Genomic DNA, 18,098 nt, shown 5'->3' on the forward strand with positions numbered 1-18,098 from the left:
TTAAATCCCAGAATATTCCTTTTAAAATGTACCTTTTTTGTACTACTGCAAATGGCATTATGCAACCCGCGTACATAATCACAGCTAAAGCTGTCAAGAGGCTCAATCTCAGGTAGGGTTGCTATGTCTTTGCTGATGGTATATTGAAGACATGATATGAACTGTTTTAAATTGTGTACATTTATACACTCTGAGCATCTGTGCAACTCTGTTCATGCAATTGTCTTAACTAGCAGATCATGTGGCAGCACAACAGTGCATTAAACCGTAAGGCTAGGAGCTTTAAGGAATGTTTGCATTCACCATCAGAAGGGGGACGGGGGGTGATCTCAGCGGTTCTGAGTGTGGCATGATTTTGCCAGATGGTTGGTTTAAGTTTTTGTAGAACTGCTGATCTGGTGTTTTTCTTTTTTTTTTTATTATTATTTATTAAGAGTTTACTATGAATGGTGATGTAGAAGAAAAAAACATACAGTGAGCAGCAGTTCTGTGGGCAGAAACACCTTTGATAGTTCAATAAAGAATGGCGAGACTAGTTTAAACTAACGAAGGCTGAAGTGGGCACTCAAGTGTGATGATCTGAAGAGTGTGTCAGGAGGCACAACGTGGGTGGTCTCTATTGTCAAAGAGCCATGTTGGGTTTCACTTCTTTCAGCCAAGAACAGAAAGCTGAGGCTGCAGAGTGCACAGACTCACTACAACTAGTCAATTGAAGACCAGCTAAATGTACCCTGGTCTGAGGAATCTCAGTTTCAGCTATGGCACCCAAGGGTACAGGTAAAACTTGGTGCCAACAGTTTGTCAACAGTCCAGGGAAGTGTGTTTTTGGCAGACTTTGGCCTCATCATGATGTATTTGAGTATTGTTGCTGACCGTGTCCATCCCCTCATGGCCACAATTCACCCATTGCAAACTGGTTTTGTAACCATGAGATCTAAATCCAGTAGGACACCTCTGGGACATGGTGAAATGAGAGATTTGCAGCAGCTCTGTTCTGCCATCTGGTGTCTTCAAAAGCAACATGGGCCCTTCACCGAGATATGGGGATTCACCATGGGGATTTACCGAGAGTTAAAACCAGACACCCTCCCACCCAGACCACTGACCAGTTACCTCTCTCCTGTGGGCTCCTCCCATGGATGACCTTTGGCCAGGAGCCTAGCTTTGGCCATTGCTAAATATTTACCCACCTTTTCATCTGAGTTCAGTTCAGTTTCGGGTTCGAAGGAACACACAGACACGAGATGTCCAGCTTCAAGCTTTTGGTGAAGGGTGCTAAACAGGTGGTGTTAGTGTGTAGAAATGGTGAAAGGTTTCTGACCAAAGATGGGATGCAAAATATGGCAGTTATTGAGAATGGAAGTGTAGTGATTGGACAGTAAGTCATTTTTGCCTTCTTTTACTATATTTCGAACACCTGATTGGATGTAAATGTCCTATGCTTTAAGTCTGTGTGTGAGTTTGTCTTGAGCTTTCTGAAGGTAAATGTTGTGTATGTGTAGTGATGGACTAATAAAAGCTGTGGGCCCAGCAGACTCCATTGAGTTGCAGTTCAGTGGAGCTGTGTTTGACAAGGTTTTGGATGCTACTGGGATGTGTGTTCTTCCTGGTAAGTAATCAGTCTAGCCATTTACATTCTCTGAGACAATATTCAAAATGTAAGATTAACATAACATTAAGCCTCTTTTAATTGCACATTTTTTTAGGTTTGGTCGATGCACACACTCATCCGGTTTGGGCTGGAGACAGAGTACATGAGTTTGCAATGAAGGTACAGTTACAAATCCTTAAAAGTCCTTGAAAGAATGAAAAACCTTCTCAAGACAAATGTGAATCCACATGTTGGGCTTCTTGGTCTGGTACTGCTTTTTAGATTTTGTGTTTTAATAAAAGTCCATTAATGGAGATTGCAAATTAGCATTGAGATCAAAGGATTTCATCATGTAGCATCAGACTATTCATTGTAATTTGAAGAAGCATTACGGGGCCCTTAAGCTAAAAGAAAACATGCATGCTAGTCTCGAGTTTACAGACTAATGCAAGCCTTCTTCTGATGATGTGTGGTGAAGCAGGGAGGAACCATCGAAAAACCACAAGCACTTCTGGGTCAGACTGTTTGAAATATTTGCTAGGCTAGCTGGCTAATGTAGAAAGAAGCCAGATGGCTAATGTTACTGCAAAGAAGCTGAAGGTCACGGCTGTATTTATAAGCCTCTACATTGGTGACAACAGTAATAGGTGGTTGACACAGCCCATATATGCCAGCATGTGTGTGTGTGTGTGTGTGTGTTTGCAGCTTGCTGGAGCCACATACATGGAGGTGCATGAGGCTGGTGGGGGCATTCACTTTACAGTGAGGCACACCCACGCAGCAACCTCAGAAACTCTGCTGCAGGGGTTAAAGGGTCGCCTGGAGCGCATGCTGAGAGCCGGCACTACACTGGTGGAGTGCAAGAGTGGATATGGGCTGGAGCTCGAGACGGAGTTGAAAATGCTAAGTGTCATAGATGCCGCACGGAAGAGCTTGCCTATCGGGATTTCTTCAACATACTGTGGAGCGCATGCTGTGCCCAGGTCTGTTTCTCATACACTCTGTCCATCAAAAGTTTAGGAACACCCTGAGGATTGCATTTTATCCCCAGTTACTGCACTGCTTTTCAACCTGAACTCTGTTTGCTGCATCTCTTCACCTGCTAATAGGCTTATAGTGGGCCTATAGGTATTCGTTGTTTTACCACAACAGCATGGTAACTGTCCTTATGATAAAGATGTTGCACATGGATATTGGGTTGAATAACACTGGAGTAGGCCTTTAGGTAAGGAACACTGTTACTGATGCAAAGCACCAAAAGCTAGTAGAGGACTAGTAGTGCCCCCTTGTGGACAATCTTGCTAAACATGAGTGAGTTACAAGCTAGGTTGATATATTCTAAAAATGCTATTTACCAATATTTTATTCAAATGTTAATTTCTCCAGTTACTCATGAAACGTTTTTATGTAAAAAGCTTCTGAAATCTGTTGTAAAAATTATATATGTATAAAGAATTTTACCAAACACCCAATATGATTCAAGTAATCAGTATTCTTCAGCTGCAGATTTCCTGGCTTGAGTAGGAAACTGAAAGAGGGCTAGGTGAACCCAGCTCCCAGATCACTTACCCTTCTCTTGTGCTCATGTCCAGAGGCAAGACTATGGAGGAGGCAACTGAGGACATTCTGTCTGTGCAGCTGCCCATGATACAGAAGCGTATTTCAGCAGGCAGTCTTCAGGTGGACAACATTGATGTGTTCTGCGAAAAAGGCGTTTTTGATCTCAACTCTACATGCCGGATTCTGAAGGTTGGTAAAGACATGGGTCTCAACATCAACTTCCACGGAGATGAACTTCATCCTATGAACTCTGCGCAGGTGAGTAGAGTTTCATACACACATACTGTATAATCACACCATGAATTTGCATGAACAACTGTCTTCTTAAATATTTAGCTAATAGAGGGCCAAAAACTATTGAAAAAACTAATATTAACTCATTATTGGGTTTAGTAGGTGTGGTCCATTATAATTTCAAATAATCAGAAAAAAACTAAGTGCCATTATTCATCTGAATATATGCAGAAACAAAGCATACATTTCAAAACATGATACTTAAAATACTCTTAAGGAGGTTGACTGATTCTGCTGGAAGTCAATATATATTCTCTCTTTCTCTCAAAATACAGCTCATCCTAATAAGTAAATACCATTTTTTGGTATTTGATAGACTAAAAGAACAGAAACGGGGTCAACACACTATATTTTTGGTATTATTTTACTATGCTTTACTGCCCTTTGCCTGTATCTGTACTTTGTCTTTGTCACATTGCAAATAAGATGAACAAACAATCATCAAGCCAACTAAGGAAATTATTAATAATATAAATATAATAATAATACGTCTATTTGTTTTTGCAGCTCTAAAACTTTTTTGGTCATCTATAACTCTCTAGACTTACCATCTGCATTTTTCCTCCTTCTCACATGATGTAAATTGGGCATGCCATCATTGGCCGTGTCTAAAACATAATAAATGCTGCCTACCCCTTAATTTTTTTTTATTTCTTGACAAATTTCTAGATTTTTTTTATAATAATTGAATTAGTTCCACCAACAACTAATGGCACAGAAGTGTGTCTTATATAAGACAGCATAGACAGTAGCCATCATCGAGCCAACTAATCCATAATTATGGTTATAATTGTTTTCACGGTTATGAGTAATTTCAGTTAGTTGCTGCAGATCTAAATGGGACTAGGCTCCATGGTAAAATAAAACAAAATAAGCCATGCTGAGAGAAATAGATGAATGATGACAGGAGGAATGCATTATCAGTAATATCTGACTAACATTACTTCTCTGTCCTGATGGCAGCTTGGGGCGGAACTCGGCGCCTTAGCCATAAGCCACCTGGAGGAGGTGACGGATGAGGGCATTGCCGCCATGGCAGCAGCAAAGACATCAGCTGTCCTTCTGCCCACCACTGCCTATATTCTCAGGTAAATGAATGAAGCAAACATACTATACATTCACCAACTAAAAACTGTACATGAGCAGAAATCAACATTTCTGTCATGAAAACAGGCTTCCATGTCCTCGTGCCAGAGACATGCTTGATGCTGGAGTTATAGTTTCACTGGGGAGTGACTTCAATCCTAATGCTTACTGCTGTTCAATGGTAACTAATACACACATATACACACACACCTGTGTAGATTGATTGAGAGAAGATCAAATATTCATATCCATATTTCATAACAAAGAACTATGTCCAATACTTTAAAGCCAATATGCATTTCTAATTTCAAGCCCTTGTTTGATTTTAATGGCTAGGTTTAGTAGGTGTGATTTAGCATTTAAACCAACAAACTGTGCTGGACTGCAGACCTCCAGGACCTGATTTGGGTACCCCTGGTATACAATAAGTATTGCTATGTGCTGTGCTGTGTTTAACATACCGCTCTTTTGCAGCCCATGGTGATGCACTTGGCCTGCGTGACCCTGAAAATGTCCATGCCCGAAGCTCTGGCAGCCGCTACCATAAACGCAGCCTACGCTCTTAATCGCTCACACATGCACGGATCACTGGAGCCCAGTAAACAAGGAGACCTGCTCATCATCAATGCTCCAAGGTAAACACAGAAAAGAAGCCCGGAAAAATGAATCACCAGAATGAACACCTTAAAGCACCAGGATTCATAATAAAATTAATGCAGAATAAATGTTGGGAGCATGGTTTGGGAAAGCCCACCAGAATTCACCACCCATCAGTTTATCCATAATGCTGGATTAGGATTAAGAGAGATAATCATACTGTTTTATAAACCTATAGTGTGATAGATATGCATGACGAATATGGATTGCAGTGGGGATTACGGAAGCCTTCTGACTCATTATTTTATCCTCTTTGCAGATGGGAGCATCTTATCTACCAGTTTGGTAGCCATCAGGAGCTGATCAGATTTGTCATCATCAAGGGCAACATTGTTTATGAGAATGACAAAGTTTTGGGCCTCTGAATGTACTCACAAACCTTGATTTACTCCAGAGAGTTGCACTCATAAGAAAAAAAAACAGTCTTTATGAAGCAATCTGCTGCTTTTACTTAAGTTACTCATGTCGTCATACTTCACATTACAAAATAAAGCACATTGTTCACCTTTGACATAAATAATATAAATACTGATGTGAAAGCACTGTTGAAAATAGAGGCATTTAGATTTGTTCAAACTGTATATCCTTCATTAGGTGGCTTAAATGGGTCCGACAAGCCATCTTTATAAGCATGTGCATGAGAAAATGCGGGCTTAAACATTACGAAATTCGACTAAACAAACAATAATTATGTTACATATATACAAACAACAGCATTTTCTCTCAAATCTGTACAAGTATAGCTTTTTTCCATTGCCTGCATTCGAGCAGAATTAATTAGGTCATTTTCAATCAACATGTTTAATCAGTCACAGACTTTCAATGTCTGGAACATCTGGATAGCTACTTTGTTGTGGAGGACAGTCAGCTTCATAGAGGAAAGGCACGGTTTAAAACCAGTTCCACCTTGTCTCCGTCCAGCGCGCACACATCTAACACACAGACCAGTCTCTGATTCGTCAGCTGTGTTGCCGTGGCGATCAGGTCAACTGCGGGCAGAGAAACAGATGTACCAGTTTTATCTAAACTGAATGACTAAACATATACAGGACCACCATCATTTTTATCATCAACACTCGTTGTGTTACCTGGAGTTGGGGGTGGAACATGTGGTGAGAAGCCACCATGTGATAGGAGAGAATCCCAGGTGTTGTCATGTGTCAGGGGGAGGGGCCTCCAGTGGAGGTTCCCAGGAGTGGCAGGGAAGAAGAGGACATCCAGCATAACTCCATCTGACAGAGCTACACGCGCACACGTGCATACATGTTAGAAATAACAGTCTAGATATAAAATGTGTATTTGCATAGCTAATATTGTCTAATATTGCTCACTTCAGCTTTGATAAAATTAGAAACAGATGTGTGAATTAGATACGATGCAGATGTGTGAATTAGATACGATCACTTTCATCCCTCCTGGAATTTGCAATGCTGCGATCATGTTGGTTCTCTCAATAGTGGCAAGGGCTCACAATTCTGTTCAATGACTGAAGTATTTTACACTAAAAATGTAAATCTGTGAACCGTTGTTACAAATAAGTGTGCTACACAGCAGGAAACCATGCGCTGAACTATTTACTAAGAAAACACAAAGCTTACTATAAAGATTGTAATACTAATGGTGGTGTACTATTTTTTTTTACACACTATATGGGGTGGTAGAATGTGACCAGCAATTGCCTCTAACAGAGAAGTTGAAGCGTAGTAGAAAGTGCGAAAATGTAGTCCAGGACCAGGCCTAATCCCTTAAAGTACTACTTTGCTGCACATTTTGAGCATTTAATGTTGAACTATGTAAATGTAGCAACTGTTCCATACCTCTCATTGTTAATGTGAAGTAACCAGTATAACAGGGGGCAGGGCTAAAAGACTCTAGCTCTCGGTGGGGGAGGAGCTTATGGAAGCTGTTGGTCTGCATTCCCATGGCAGCTGCCTGGACATGTCTCCGTTCGTAACAGAAGCTCCGTGGTAACGTCTCCATGGAGACACGGGGGATGCCAAGATGGGAAGACATAGGGCTGGTGGGTGCGATGTAGAAATCTTCACCATCTTCATCGTCATCATTTTCCTCATCCTCTCCAACCAGAAATTCCAAAGCTCCATCAAACAGAGAAAACTCTGCAGAAAGGAATGAGACCAAACACACAACTCCAAATGACACCAGTGGAACTGGTAAAGACCCAAGAGAAGGTCGGGAGAAGGCTCTTTAAGCCTTTTAAAGGTTCTTCACACTCACACATTACTTATTATTAAGTGAAGTAAAAGCGTTCTATAAAATGCACTTGCATAAAAGTTCACTGATGAAATTCAGCAACTGCCCAGTGGCTTCTATTACAAGTGTGTGTTTCGAGTTCTACTTTTTAAAAGTAGAGGAAACACAATGAAATGACTGTGCATGCTAATCCACTGCATGTAGCAGATGTGGCAGGAAACACACCAAGGAATCGTTAAAAGACTAAATGTGTTTACAGTTCACTCACCCGTCTCTGTATCCTCCTCTGTTGATGACTGTGGAATAGGTGGAGCCAATCTGACAAAAGGGACGCATACTGTTTAACACTGACCCCAGCAGCACACAGGGGTCAACATTTACCTTCTCTCTTATGCACTCATTACCTCTTCCTGGCGCTGTTGGGAGTGCCAGTAGTGAAGAGTAATTTCCTCTTCGTTGGAGTTTTAAAAGGCTCAGAACTGCAATGCAAAGAGTGCAGCAACCATTAAGACATTATACAATAAATTTGAGCTCAGAAGAATGCAAATACTGTAACACACACCCATCTCTTTGTCTTGGCACTCTAGGACTGAGTTGAGCTGACGGTGGGTCTGAATATCGTGTCCTCCCAGAGTCCTGGGAAAGAATGAGAATCAAGAATAATCATATCATAAATCTCATTTTTAATTAAATCATTGGTGCCATCTTCTTTATCTGTGTGTGTATGAGTGTGTGTTTGTGGATACCAGTTTTAATTGGGTCAAAATTTTAGGTGGAACTCTTGGAATACAGAACTTTCTGTCCAAGCCTGACTTGACACACCATGCACTACATAGACAAAAGTATTGGGACACTTGCTCATTCATTGTTTCTTCTGAAATAAATGATGTTAACGAGTGTTTATACTGGTGTGTGTTAAAGTAACTGTCTATACTGTCCAGGGGAGTCTTTCTACTATATTGTGGAGCAATGCTGTATGGATTTTATTGCATTCAGTGACGAGAGTGTTAGTGAAGTTGGAATGTTGGATGATCACCACCGCACCCTCATCCCCACTTATCCCAAAAGTAATTGACGGAGCACCATCTGTCCTATTGTATTGCCAGTACTTCTCTACTGGGACTAGACAAGCTGTGTGCACGCATTTGCACATCTGTGTCAGCAATTAGTGCAGCATAACATAGCTAAATGCAGTCGTTTGTCCAAGACCAAATCAGGCCATCACCACCCAAAGTGAAATTTGACTGCAGTCGGCTTCTGTCAGATGTGGACAAATTTCTCAAACTGTAGTGTGTATACCTCTCTGCTGTGGTAGCAGGCTGCAGTGATGGTACACTGAATAGCAAAGCGTTGTCTCTCTCTGTAGTGCAGCCGGTCACACTGAAGCTTCAATTCTCTTCCACTGATCAAACCAGCTTCGCCTAAACATAGACCACACATCCAAAAGCTGAAACTGCAGAGTAGCTGGACATTCTTCATACTTATGTACTACAAGTTCCTTTATTTACCACAGGGGAGCAGCAAACACTGATCTGGAAAATACCTCCTTAGTCCATTCCCCACTCAAATCTGTCTCTCTGTTGTTTCTGTCACCATGTGATCAAGTAACATGACCACTGTCTGTTTAAAAATAAGCTGAAAGCAGCATGATTAAAACCGGTTATGTCACATGCAGCGTCTATCAGCTGTAGAATGCTGATTTCCTAGCACAGGCAGATTAGGAACTAGTTCCAGTTTCTTAAGTGGACAGAAAACCGCAGTATAGCTATCCATGATTTCTATCCTTGTTTAGTGTTGTAATGGCCATTCTAGGATGACCAAACTTTCCTTCTTTTACCTTCTCTGTTGTCCATGAAGCTTTGCAGGGAAACGGAAAGGGGAGGGTAGCTGAAGTATCCTCCCATCACAGCCCTGTCCAGTATGCTGGCCTCGTCCACCTGTTTAAGCCACTGCAGGAACTGCCTGACTGGACGGAGGCCTCTGTATGGCATGATAGGGTGGGATCCGGTACCTGAGTGCCAGTTACACTTTATTATGGCAACTAAACAGATACCACTACATGCATTAGTGTCAGTTATAGCCCTATATACCTATTGACAGATGCTGGAGTGGGGGCCACTAGCAAAAGAGGTCATCAGTACCTGACTAATCTGACAACTTAAAATACTCAGTAAATGCATCCTATATCTATATATCCAATTAAGTGCATGATTTCTAAGCTGAGTTTTAACATCTGCATTTCTGAAATAACAGGTCCCATCCATCGTGTGTAAGTGTATTACCTGTACAGTACACCTGGGTAAGAGGCGTGTTGGTCAGATACTCAAAAGCTGTCGCTCTGCCAATCGTATTTCTTATTAGCTTGAGCTGAGTACAAACGACCAGTGCCACTGAGAAAGAGAGGACAAAAATGCTTTACAGTGTGTTTAAAAATAAAGAAATGGAAATAGCTCATCGCAGAATGACAAAAACAAAAGAAATTACTTGACTGGATTCGGGTCTGTATATCTGGCTGCGATGTTGAAAATAACTTGACTGTGATTGGCTGATCTGAGGTCCCATCTTCTAACTGGAGCCACCGGTACTCTTCAAATTCTGTCCTCTGCCCATCTAAGAATAAGGTCAACACTTCAAAATCAACACAGAAATTCCTGGCAATGCTGGAATCAATCCAAAACTGCTACCTCCACATTCACACTCCGGCATGTGGGGTGTGTATGTGCTGTAACCATGTCTCACCCTTTCTCCTGATGCGCTCCTGTCTACCTACAAAGGTCACCACACCGATCACATCACATATGTTGTTACTGAGACAACTTGGCAGCTCCTGTCTGCAAAAATGAGAAGCAAAAAGTGAACACAAGTGGTGGACAAAATAGCAGAAACACCACAGTCAAAAATGACTTAAATATAAATCAGTATATTGGTATTTACATATACTGTTATATGTTCTTGTTCTATCTGGTCACTACTATGGCTAATATGTAGACAATAATCCTTCTAGGAAATCATTAGCAGTAAATGTGTTTACCCGCAGAGGAAGTTATGAGGCAGGTCTGGTAAACTCCACTCTGGAGAAACCTGCTGTTTTGGAACAATGGAGACTTTGGCAGTGGGATTCCTTGAGTTCAGACTGATCTCTGATTGGATAATATCAGAATTACACAATTACTCCAACTGGAAAAAGCTCATTTCATTCAGAAATGATCATAAATGAAAATACATGTCAGGTGTGCTAGGGACAGACCAATTCGGACGGCTTGTTTAACCTGGGGAGGTGGGGTTATTTACTTATTAATTTTACTCTGTCCAAAAGCACCATTTTAGAACTTATTACTGATTGCGTGCTCCCACGTCAGTAAAGATTCCGGTGTCTATTATCTCCTGGAAAATGAGCAATAAAAAGAACCTCAGGTTATATTAATCCTTATGTATGGAGGTGGTTAAGGAGGCATTTAGTTTCGTCTATCCCTCAGGTTGTTCAAGTCTGTAGTAAACCTCAGGTGCTCAAATCCAGAAGACGAGCCAAAGGACTCCTCAGGGGCACAACGTTTCTATGTAGCGTTACCTATGGCCCACATACGTGTTATAAATAGATGTTAATAAATGATATAATTTTTAAACAACAATGTCATCCTCATATATGTGGTTTATAAGATTGGATATATATATTGATGAGTTGACGGCGGCGCGTGAGACGGCTCATCATTCCCATCTCTTCCCCCCACCCCCTTATCCTGTGCGAATCTTTAATAAATTGTTTACAGTCAGTCCTGTAGTAAAAATACATGACATCCAAATTGGGCTCAACAGACATAGTGAGTAAATCTGGGTGCTACAAACAGCATGAAGCTGCAACATTCTCAGGTGTGTGGCATGGGATGTCTGTTTGTGCAAAAATGCGTATCGTATTGCTCATGCTACAGGGTGGTAAAAAGAAAAGGTGTAGGTGTGTGCAGTGATGAGGCTAGTGGCTGTGATATGTGAGGAGTTTCGCTGTACCAATGTTTGGCTCGGTGTCTTGTCCACTGCGCCTGCTGTAGCTCTCCTTGACCCGGTAGTGGCTCAGTCTCAAAACCTGACCAGGTTGCAGGCAACGGTACCAGTCTAAACACATGCTGTTCCACAGCACCACACACACACTCAAGGAGCCATCTGCAACCTGAAGCTCTGCCTGTGAAAGAAAAAGAGAGCGAGAGATCAGCATTCCCTGATGATATCAGCGTGATTCCCATCAATACCAATACACCATCTTTATTAACTCCAATATTTTGCATAACCCATATGTTTGAAGGTCGCTTATTGCCAGTGTCTTCTGTTGTGTTTCGGTATCACCTCATAGAATCCTGACCTTATATGGGCATTCACAGCTCTGCTCAGCTTTCCCGTAATACATGAGCCTAGACTTGTGCAGAATCATCACACGCAGACAACCTCTTGGACGCCGTGAGCCGCTCAGAAAACGCCGACGGAGCTCTGCCAGAGACACTACTGGCTGTGCATCTGCGAACATCAACAGGCAGGGATTAAACAGCAACACATTAATTTAATAATTCACAAACAGTACCAGATGGAATTCAACATTGTCCACAAAAACACCACTACAGAGCTGCAGACATTGCTGTACCTTCAGCATTTCAGCATCATGATGCTATCTGGAGTAAGTTAGCAAGCTCCTTACAGTGTAACCCTGAGGCTTCACCATGCTATTTTAATGCTTGTAAGACAAGAATCCCATAACTGAGATGCCACAATTATTACATATCTCAGTTTTCACTGTTGTTAGCTTCACAGTTATATGATCACTTAGCAACAAACAGAAGGTGAATGGAGTACATTGTCATTCGTGGGGCTCAGGCAAATAAATGTAAAGAACAAAAGCAGAAAATGTATGTATTAATATACTAAATTAATACATCTTGGGTCTACAATAACAACAGTCTGCTTTGTATCTTGTGCGAACACAACAACACTTTTAGGGGCAGCGGTGAGCAATGTTTGCTCTCTGGGTTTACGTTTGCTAATCACACCTTTAAATCATCTTTATATGAGAACTGTCATTTCTTGCTCCATTTCTTGAACCATCCCTAAAGAACACACTTTACACATGTATTTCTGGACAAGCTGCATGTGGACTGACGCAGTAGAGCAATATTACAGGACTCGGGTTACACAACATTGTGCAGTTCTCGCAAACGCTGTCCTGTCTGCTTCACACAAGTTACATAGTGAAGTAGCTGGTGTGCTGAGCCTGGAGTAGCAATGACTGAGTGCTATTCTCCTTATTACAGGTCAGTGGAGCATCAACTTGATTTTGACGCTATTATAAAAATGCTATTAAGTGTACACTGACCTGACAAACACATGTTTGGGTGGTGTGCCATACCTGAGTTTGGCAACTCGTTCTCTGGCCATTCCCACTAGCTCATCTGGCTTCTTTTTTTCTCTAATGATCGCAAGAACAGCAGCAAACATGAGGATGGCTGTGTTTCTGTTTGTTTGATCAGTTCCCCTTTGGCCTTAACAGGGCATCAGCGAGCAGTGGTCTTATTTGAGCTTGAACACACACATACACACTACCAGGAAAAGACACGCAGTGGACAAACAGTGAGCACACGCGCCTGGAGTGGTGGGCAGCCATCACTGGGCAGTCCTGAGGGGAGCAGAGGGAGTTAAGGAGCCAATAATGACAGCTTGTCATGCCCGGCTATAGAAAGAGCCACCACAGTCCATATGCAGACAGCTAGGAGCAATTTGGCCATTAAAGGAATGCCTAGTTTTTAATAGTTGCAAGCAATAAAATAAAAAATTTTGAGGGTAAGAACAACCTCCATGATTGCGTCCCCTTTGCCCACCCGTGTGCTTTTAGATGTTTAGCTAGATTTGGGATATGTTGCCGGCAGACAGGGCAGTTAAACGTCTATATAATTATAATTATATAAATAAAGTAGCAGGTTTCCTTTTCCTACCTTCCACCTGTTCGTCCTCAGACTCGTGGTCCTCGTGCTCACAGGGGGGAGTGTCCCTCCACACGTCCCCGGTAAAGTCGTGGTTGTTCCACAGAGGAAGGTAAGCGCTCCTCCGGGCTCTGAGGGGCAGCAGGCTGGGTTCAGAGCCCAGCCAGGGCAGGGAGTTAACTGAGACTGAGGAGAGGGCACTGAGGGCCGCGTCCGCCCCGCACGCACTGTCCACGTCGAGACTGCACATGTGAAAAGTCCTGCCCTCCGCCCGGGAGTCGTCTGCTCCTGCTGCTCCTGCTCCTCCTGCTGCTGCTGCTGAAAACACCACATTCCGCAGAGCGCTGCCGCAGCGCAGCTGGTTCCTGTGGACGAGTTTGTTGAGGCTGGGATGCAGAGAGACCCGCACTCTGCAGTGACCCTCAGTCACCGTGGCGTCGAAAAGACTCTCGGACACAGAAACACTGTCCGGAAAATGCACGCTGAAATTAGGGTCCCGGCTGTAACGCTCAAGAGAAATCACATAGAGAGGTTCAGTCTGGGATTTAGCCCTGAGGGAAGGAGAAGAAGCCGTTATCAGTCGGTTTAGACATCTCTCCAGGGCGCAACATCCAGAACCGCTCGATTCCGCGGCCATTTTGAACTGGTGTAATGATAACAATAATAGAGCGGAGCATGATGGGAGTTGTAGTCTATTTGTAACACGACAGCGCTCAGGAATACAATACAGACAGGGCTATCCTGAAATCTAAAATTAAGTCCATTTAAATGTTTTATAATATTTTTAAAGATGCATTTACACATTCATTAATTTTTAATCGATTAAATGTATATCACAATGAATTAAATAAACAATTAAAACATACAAATACAGATATGCAAATCTATGTTTGTAACTTATTTAGTTGTTCATTTGATAATTGATAAATGCATTAAAAATAAAAATGTCTATTTTCTACGTTTACGCTATTACTGTATAAATACATTATTTTATATCTGCTTGCATGGATATTATTCGCGTAGATATCTGGTAATGTTTTAAAAAAAATAAAAATGCTTCTATAAAAATTAATACGTTTGTCTTAGTAATATTCCTTTCTAAAAGTTATTAACAATTAATGTAGTAGACCGTGGTGATGTTTACTATAAGATTATTCCTGTCTTCATTCCTGTACTCTTGTATATCTTTTTTCTTGAAGGCTGTTCTTAATTTTGTGGCACTAAGCGGTTGTGTTCCCATAGTGAAGCCGTGAAACGCCGTGAATGAAAATGACTGATGGGGAGGAGGAGCTGGAGGAGCTGGTGGGTCATTGAACTGCAGGCTGGAGAGCTGAGCTGACGCCGTCTTGTGCCGCTTTCTGAAGGGGAGTGTTTCAGAAAACCACGGTCAGCGGTGAAGAGTTTGAAGACATTTAGTTATAGGAGAAACCCGTTAGCTGCCTGGGTCTGTATAATATAATATAATATAATATAATATAGTTGTAAGAAATTGGTTAAAACGAATTCTCCAACCGGACACTGAGGAGCTGGGAATTAAACAATGTGGACAGTTTACAGAAATGGAATTGCACCTAAAAGAAAGAAGAAAAAAGTAAGTTTAGTGTGGTGTTACTCAGTTTACACAGCCTATTTTGTAGTAGTATTTATACGGTATTTATATGGTATTGGTATCTGATTCTGAGTAGATTATGAATATTACTATTATTGTTTGTTACTTCAGCATCATAAAGCAGGTCAGGCTAAATTTCAAATAAATGAACATGTACACAGCCATCATGTAGGTAAATGTAGCCACATCTTTCTCACACTGTTTTCAGAAACAAGAAGCTGTAAGCTTTCCACCTATTTCCAGCAGCCCCTTCAAGTCAGCAGCACAGGTGAGTTTTCCTCTACACCACTCCTGTAAGCATGTGAATGCTCCTGCTAACCCAGCCGTTCACAGTTCTGAACACACCGGAACATTAAAGCTGCCTGTGTCCTCATTAAAGAAACCCTGTCTCTGCCTCTACCGTAACACGACCTGTTAATTTAGCACCACTAATTAGGCTACTTGTGCTGAAAATCAATCACTTGAGCAGGTTTGTGTGTGTGACACTTTGTTGTTCCCTCATTGAAAATGCATGACTTCTTCAGGATCGTAGGACCAGGCTTAATACGTCTCAGAGACTTCAAGAGCTGTTCTTCTCCCAGTGCCTGACTGATTATGGCCCTCTCGACAGGACAGTCAAGAACAAGGTATAGAACAAGAAACACACTGAACCCAACTCAGTCTAGAGAGCAAAGCTTCAGGTACTCACTCTCATGACTATACAGCCCACATATTCCTTTCCTTTGTGGTAACTTCATTATTCATATTTAATTGTGAATAATAGACATAGAGGGTTTCAAAATGTACCATGTACTGTCCTCTTGTGTAATGTCAAAACCAAAAAACAACCAACACATGTGCATATATCTGCCTAATTATCTTTTAAAGTTACCAACTAAGTAGTAAATAATATGAATATGAATAGTTAGCCTAATTATTCATGCACAGTACTCAGAAATGTGGCAGATTTTTATAAATTAGAACATCCTTTTATTATTATTTGTAATTGTTGGACGTATTGCCTCAATGTAATACCAGTATAATGAATTCGGATGTTGCTAAGTGTTGCTGGCACTCTCCAGTCTAAGATAGCTCATACCAACAGGAATGCAACCTGCAAATCTGGACTATTGGTCCAAATGTTACATAGAGAGAAAATGATGGGCTGTGAGGACTTTATGGACTTTTGGATTTGTGCAAAATAGAGTTGAATACAATCCAGCTTGTACATCCCAGTAATACATTTACTAGATAGGTAAAAGAATGGTTTGATGAGTATGAAAATGATGTTAATGTAAACGTCAGCAGATCTCAATCCAGTTGAAATCCACTTATGGGAGATTTCATCTCCAACACCATTGTCAAAGGAAAAAAGGTGTTTATACCTTCAGGGACTGTTAAATCTATGCCAAAAGTGGCCCAATGCCCTCCCCAGACACTTTATGTAATCTTAGCTGTCTGTGTTGTACTTATTCATTTGACCTAAACAGTTACATAATGGAGACAGTGGTATACAGGTGAAAAAGTGAAGTTATAACATAACTGAATTTTGGTAGAAGGCCCACACCCCAAACTCCTCCTGGCCCTCAAGCCCCTTATAAAACCCTGCTTCTCAGTCCAACTCTGTGTCAAATAAACATGGCAACCACCTCCACCCCATATTCTCCTATTCTGTGTCCACCCTCCCATTCTGTCTGTGGGATAGGATGAGGAAGATGAGCAGTGATGCTTTGAGAACTTTTATAAGTCTTTATAAGGTGCATGAAGTTTCTATACAATGTCTTGTGTATATGCAGAAAATCTCAGATCAACAGGTTGTCCCTTATGCCAAGCTGAGTGTGGAGACAGACTTGGAGATCACAGCTCACCTCAAAGTAAGAACAGTTTAAACGATTGAGCACGTCACTAATGATCAGTTCCTGTTTTAAGCCAAAGTCTATTCTGGTAACACAAAAATCTGAGGCATTTTCTTTCCTCAGAACCATCTGCAACAACATCACCTTCAGCTTCTCAGACATGATTCAGCTTCTGGAGAGAAGGATGCTGAAGCGTTGAACCTTTTGAGAAGTAAAACATTTCAGTGGAAGGTAAGATCCTGCTTATCTTTTGGGGATATGGGGGCAGCACTTAACTGTGAGGTTAAGAAGAAGTTGTTCTGCAGGAACATGTTTGCACAGTCGCGTTTTGCATCTTATCTGGCCCTACTGCCTATTTCCCTCGTTTAGATGTGCCTTTAGTGGTTCATAACACCACACAGTCATGCAAAACAATTCCATGTGGAGAAGCCTGAAGGTGTATTTTACAGTCTCTGATTTTAAAGTTTCTAATGTTTTTAAACATTTAGTTACACAGGCATGTCCTGGTGCTCATGTATACACTAGTTGATTAACTAAGAGGCTAATTTTGTCAAGCCAAACACCTTGAGTTGAGATTAACTTGACGTCTTTGAGAACGAGTGCATTAACACACCAACACGGAATTTTAATACCTTGACACCCCCAAATAATTCATATTGACAAACATGGATTTTAAAGGTTGTTACTGAGGTGTGATAATACTACAGTGGTCAGGAAAGATTGTCATACTGAAAAATGACACTATGACTTTATGAAAAGTGTTTAAATACTGTGCCACACAGTTTATGCTGCATAGCATTGTTACTTACATGTTTTGTTAAACTCTATTCTAAAAAAGTTCTAGGCAATTTTAAACAATAATTTATTGAAAATTTCAGGACCAGGATCTGAAGGCTCTGTTTAATGTCAGTGGACCTGTGGATCCATTGGACGATGCTCCTCCGTTTCTGCAGAGCATGGCGATACTAGAAGAGAATGAAATGAAAGAAGAAGAAGAAGAAGAAGAGGAGGAGGAGGAGGAGAAGCAGGAGGAGAGCAACCGGGATAAAGGAGCTCGTCCTGCTTTGTCATCTTGTACTGACGAGGCACCAGATATAGGCTCCTCTGAGGGAACATGTGGAGGCTCTGAGGCTGAGAAAAAAGAGAGTTTGCTTTCTAAAGATTATGATGGAAAATGTCAGGAAAAGCTGGACTTTAGTAGCACAAACGTCCTGCAAGAGGACACAGACAGACGTTGTCAGGTCAAACAAAGAAGATTCATGATCTATTTGTGTGGAGGATACATAGGTAAGGTGAAT

At 41.5% G+C, this 18,098-nt stretch overlaps 3 protein-coding genes across 5 annotated transcripts in view; 2 read left to right on the forward strand and 1 right to left on the reverse strand.

Moving 5' to 3' along the window:
• Window positions 1–1,232: 1,232 nt before the first annotated feature.
• amdhd1 (amidohydrolase domain containing 1) lies at window positions 1,233–5,642 on the forward strand. The gene is made up of 9 exons (XM_072687864.1): window positions 1,233–1,378; window positions 1,503–1,609; window positions 1,707–1,771; window positions 2,297–2,574; window positions 3,184–3,409; window positions 4,409–4,533; window positions 4,619–4,712; window positions 5,006–5,166; window positions 5,448–5,642. The coding sequence occupies exons 1-9, from the start codon at window positions 1,245–1,247 to the stop codon at window positions 5,551–5,553; spliced, it is 1,296 nt and encodes a 431-aa protein (XP_072543965.1). The 5' UTR covers window positions 1,233–1,244; the 3' UTR covers window positions 5,554–5,642.
• LOC140562326 (RPA-related protein RADX) lies at window positions 5,614–13,995 on the reverse strand. Its single transcript, XM_072687863.1, has 15 exons — window positions 13,369–13,995; window positions 11,751–11,902; window positions 11,402–11,573; window positions 10,431–10,539; window positions 10,139–10,230; window positions 9,884–10,009; window positions 9,682–9,789; window positions 9,237–9,410; window positions 8,699–8,820; window positions 7,962–8,035; window positions 7,804–7,878; window positions 7,668–7,717; window positions 7,006–7,305; window positions 6,277–6,429; window positions 5,614–6,177 (listed from the first exon to the last, which is right to left on the reverse strand). The coding sequence occupies exons 1-15, from the start codon at window positions 13,991–13,993 to the stop codon at window positions 6,059–6,061; spliced, it is 2,451 nt and encodes an 816-aa protein (XP_072543964.1). The 5' UTR covers window positions 13,994–13,995; the 3' UTR covers window positions 5,614–6,058.
• Window positions 13,996–14,600: 605 nt separating this feature from the next.
• The window catches only part of LOC140562328 (uncharacterized), a 31,477-nt gene continuing 27,979 nt past the window's right edge, over window positions 14,601–18,098 (forward strand). For all 3 annotated transcript variants that reach the window (XM_072687865.1, XM_072687866.1, XM_072687867.1), the window contains exons 1-6: window positions 14,601–14,947; window positions 15,174–15,233; window positions 15,490–15,591; window positions 16,741–16,818; window positions 16,924–17,031; window positions 17,679–18,087. In XM_072687865.1, the coding sequence (XP_072543966.1) occupies window positions 14,897–14,947; window positions 15,174–15,233; window positions 15,490–15,591; window positions 16,741–16,818; window positions 16,924–17,031; window positions 17,679–18,087 (808 nt within the window). In that variant the 5' untranslated portion in view covers window positions 14,601–14,896. The remainder of the gene's footprint in view (window positions 14,948–15,173; window positions 15,234–15,489; window positions 15,592–16,740; window positions 16,819–16,923; window positions 17,032–17,678; window positions 18,088–18,098) is intronic.

This window comes from Salminus brasiliensis, chromosome 9 (genome assembly GCF_030463535.1).
Source record: "Salminus brasiliensis chromosome 9, fSalBra1.hap2, whole genome shotgun sequence".
NCBI classification, from domain to species: Eukaryota; Metazoa; Chordata; class Actinopteri; order Characiformes; family Bryconidae; genus Salminus; species Salminus brasiliensis.

Bases quoted from the DNA above. Each gene is read 5' to 3' on its own strand.
- amdhd1 (XM_072687864.1), top strand. From the start codon at position 1,245: ATGTCCAGCTTCAAGCTTTTGGTGAAGGGTGCTAAACAGGTGGTGTTA. The intron at 4,534-4,618 runs GTAAATGAATGA...TCATGAAAACAG, and splicing joins ACCACTGCCTATATTCTCAG to GCTTCCATGTCCTCGTGCCA. The intron at 5,167-5,447 runs GTAAACACAGAA...TCCTCTTTGCAG, and splicing joins CTCATCATCAATGCTCCAAG to ATGGGAGCATCTTATCTACC.
- LOC140562326 (XM_072687863.1), bottom strand. From the start codon at position 13,993: ATGGCCGCGGAATCGAGCGGTTCTGGATGTTGCGCCCTGGAGAGATGT. The intron at 10,231-10,430 runs GTAAACACATTT...TCATTTTTGCAG, and splicing joins CCTCATAACTTCCTCTGCGG to ACAGGAGCTGCCAAGTTGTC. The intron at 8,821-9,236 runs GTAAAAGAAGGA...GTCTATGTTTAG, and splicing joins CTTCATGGACAACAGAGAAG to GCGAAGCTGGTTTGATCAGT.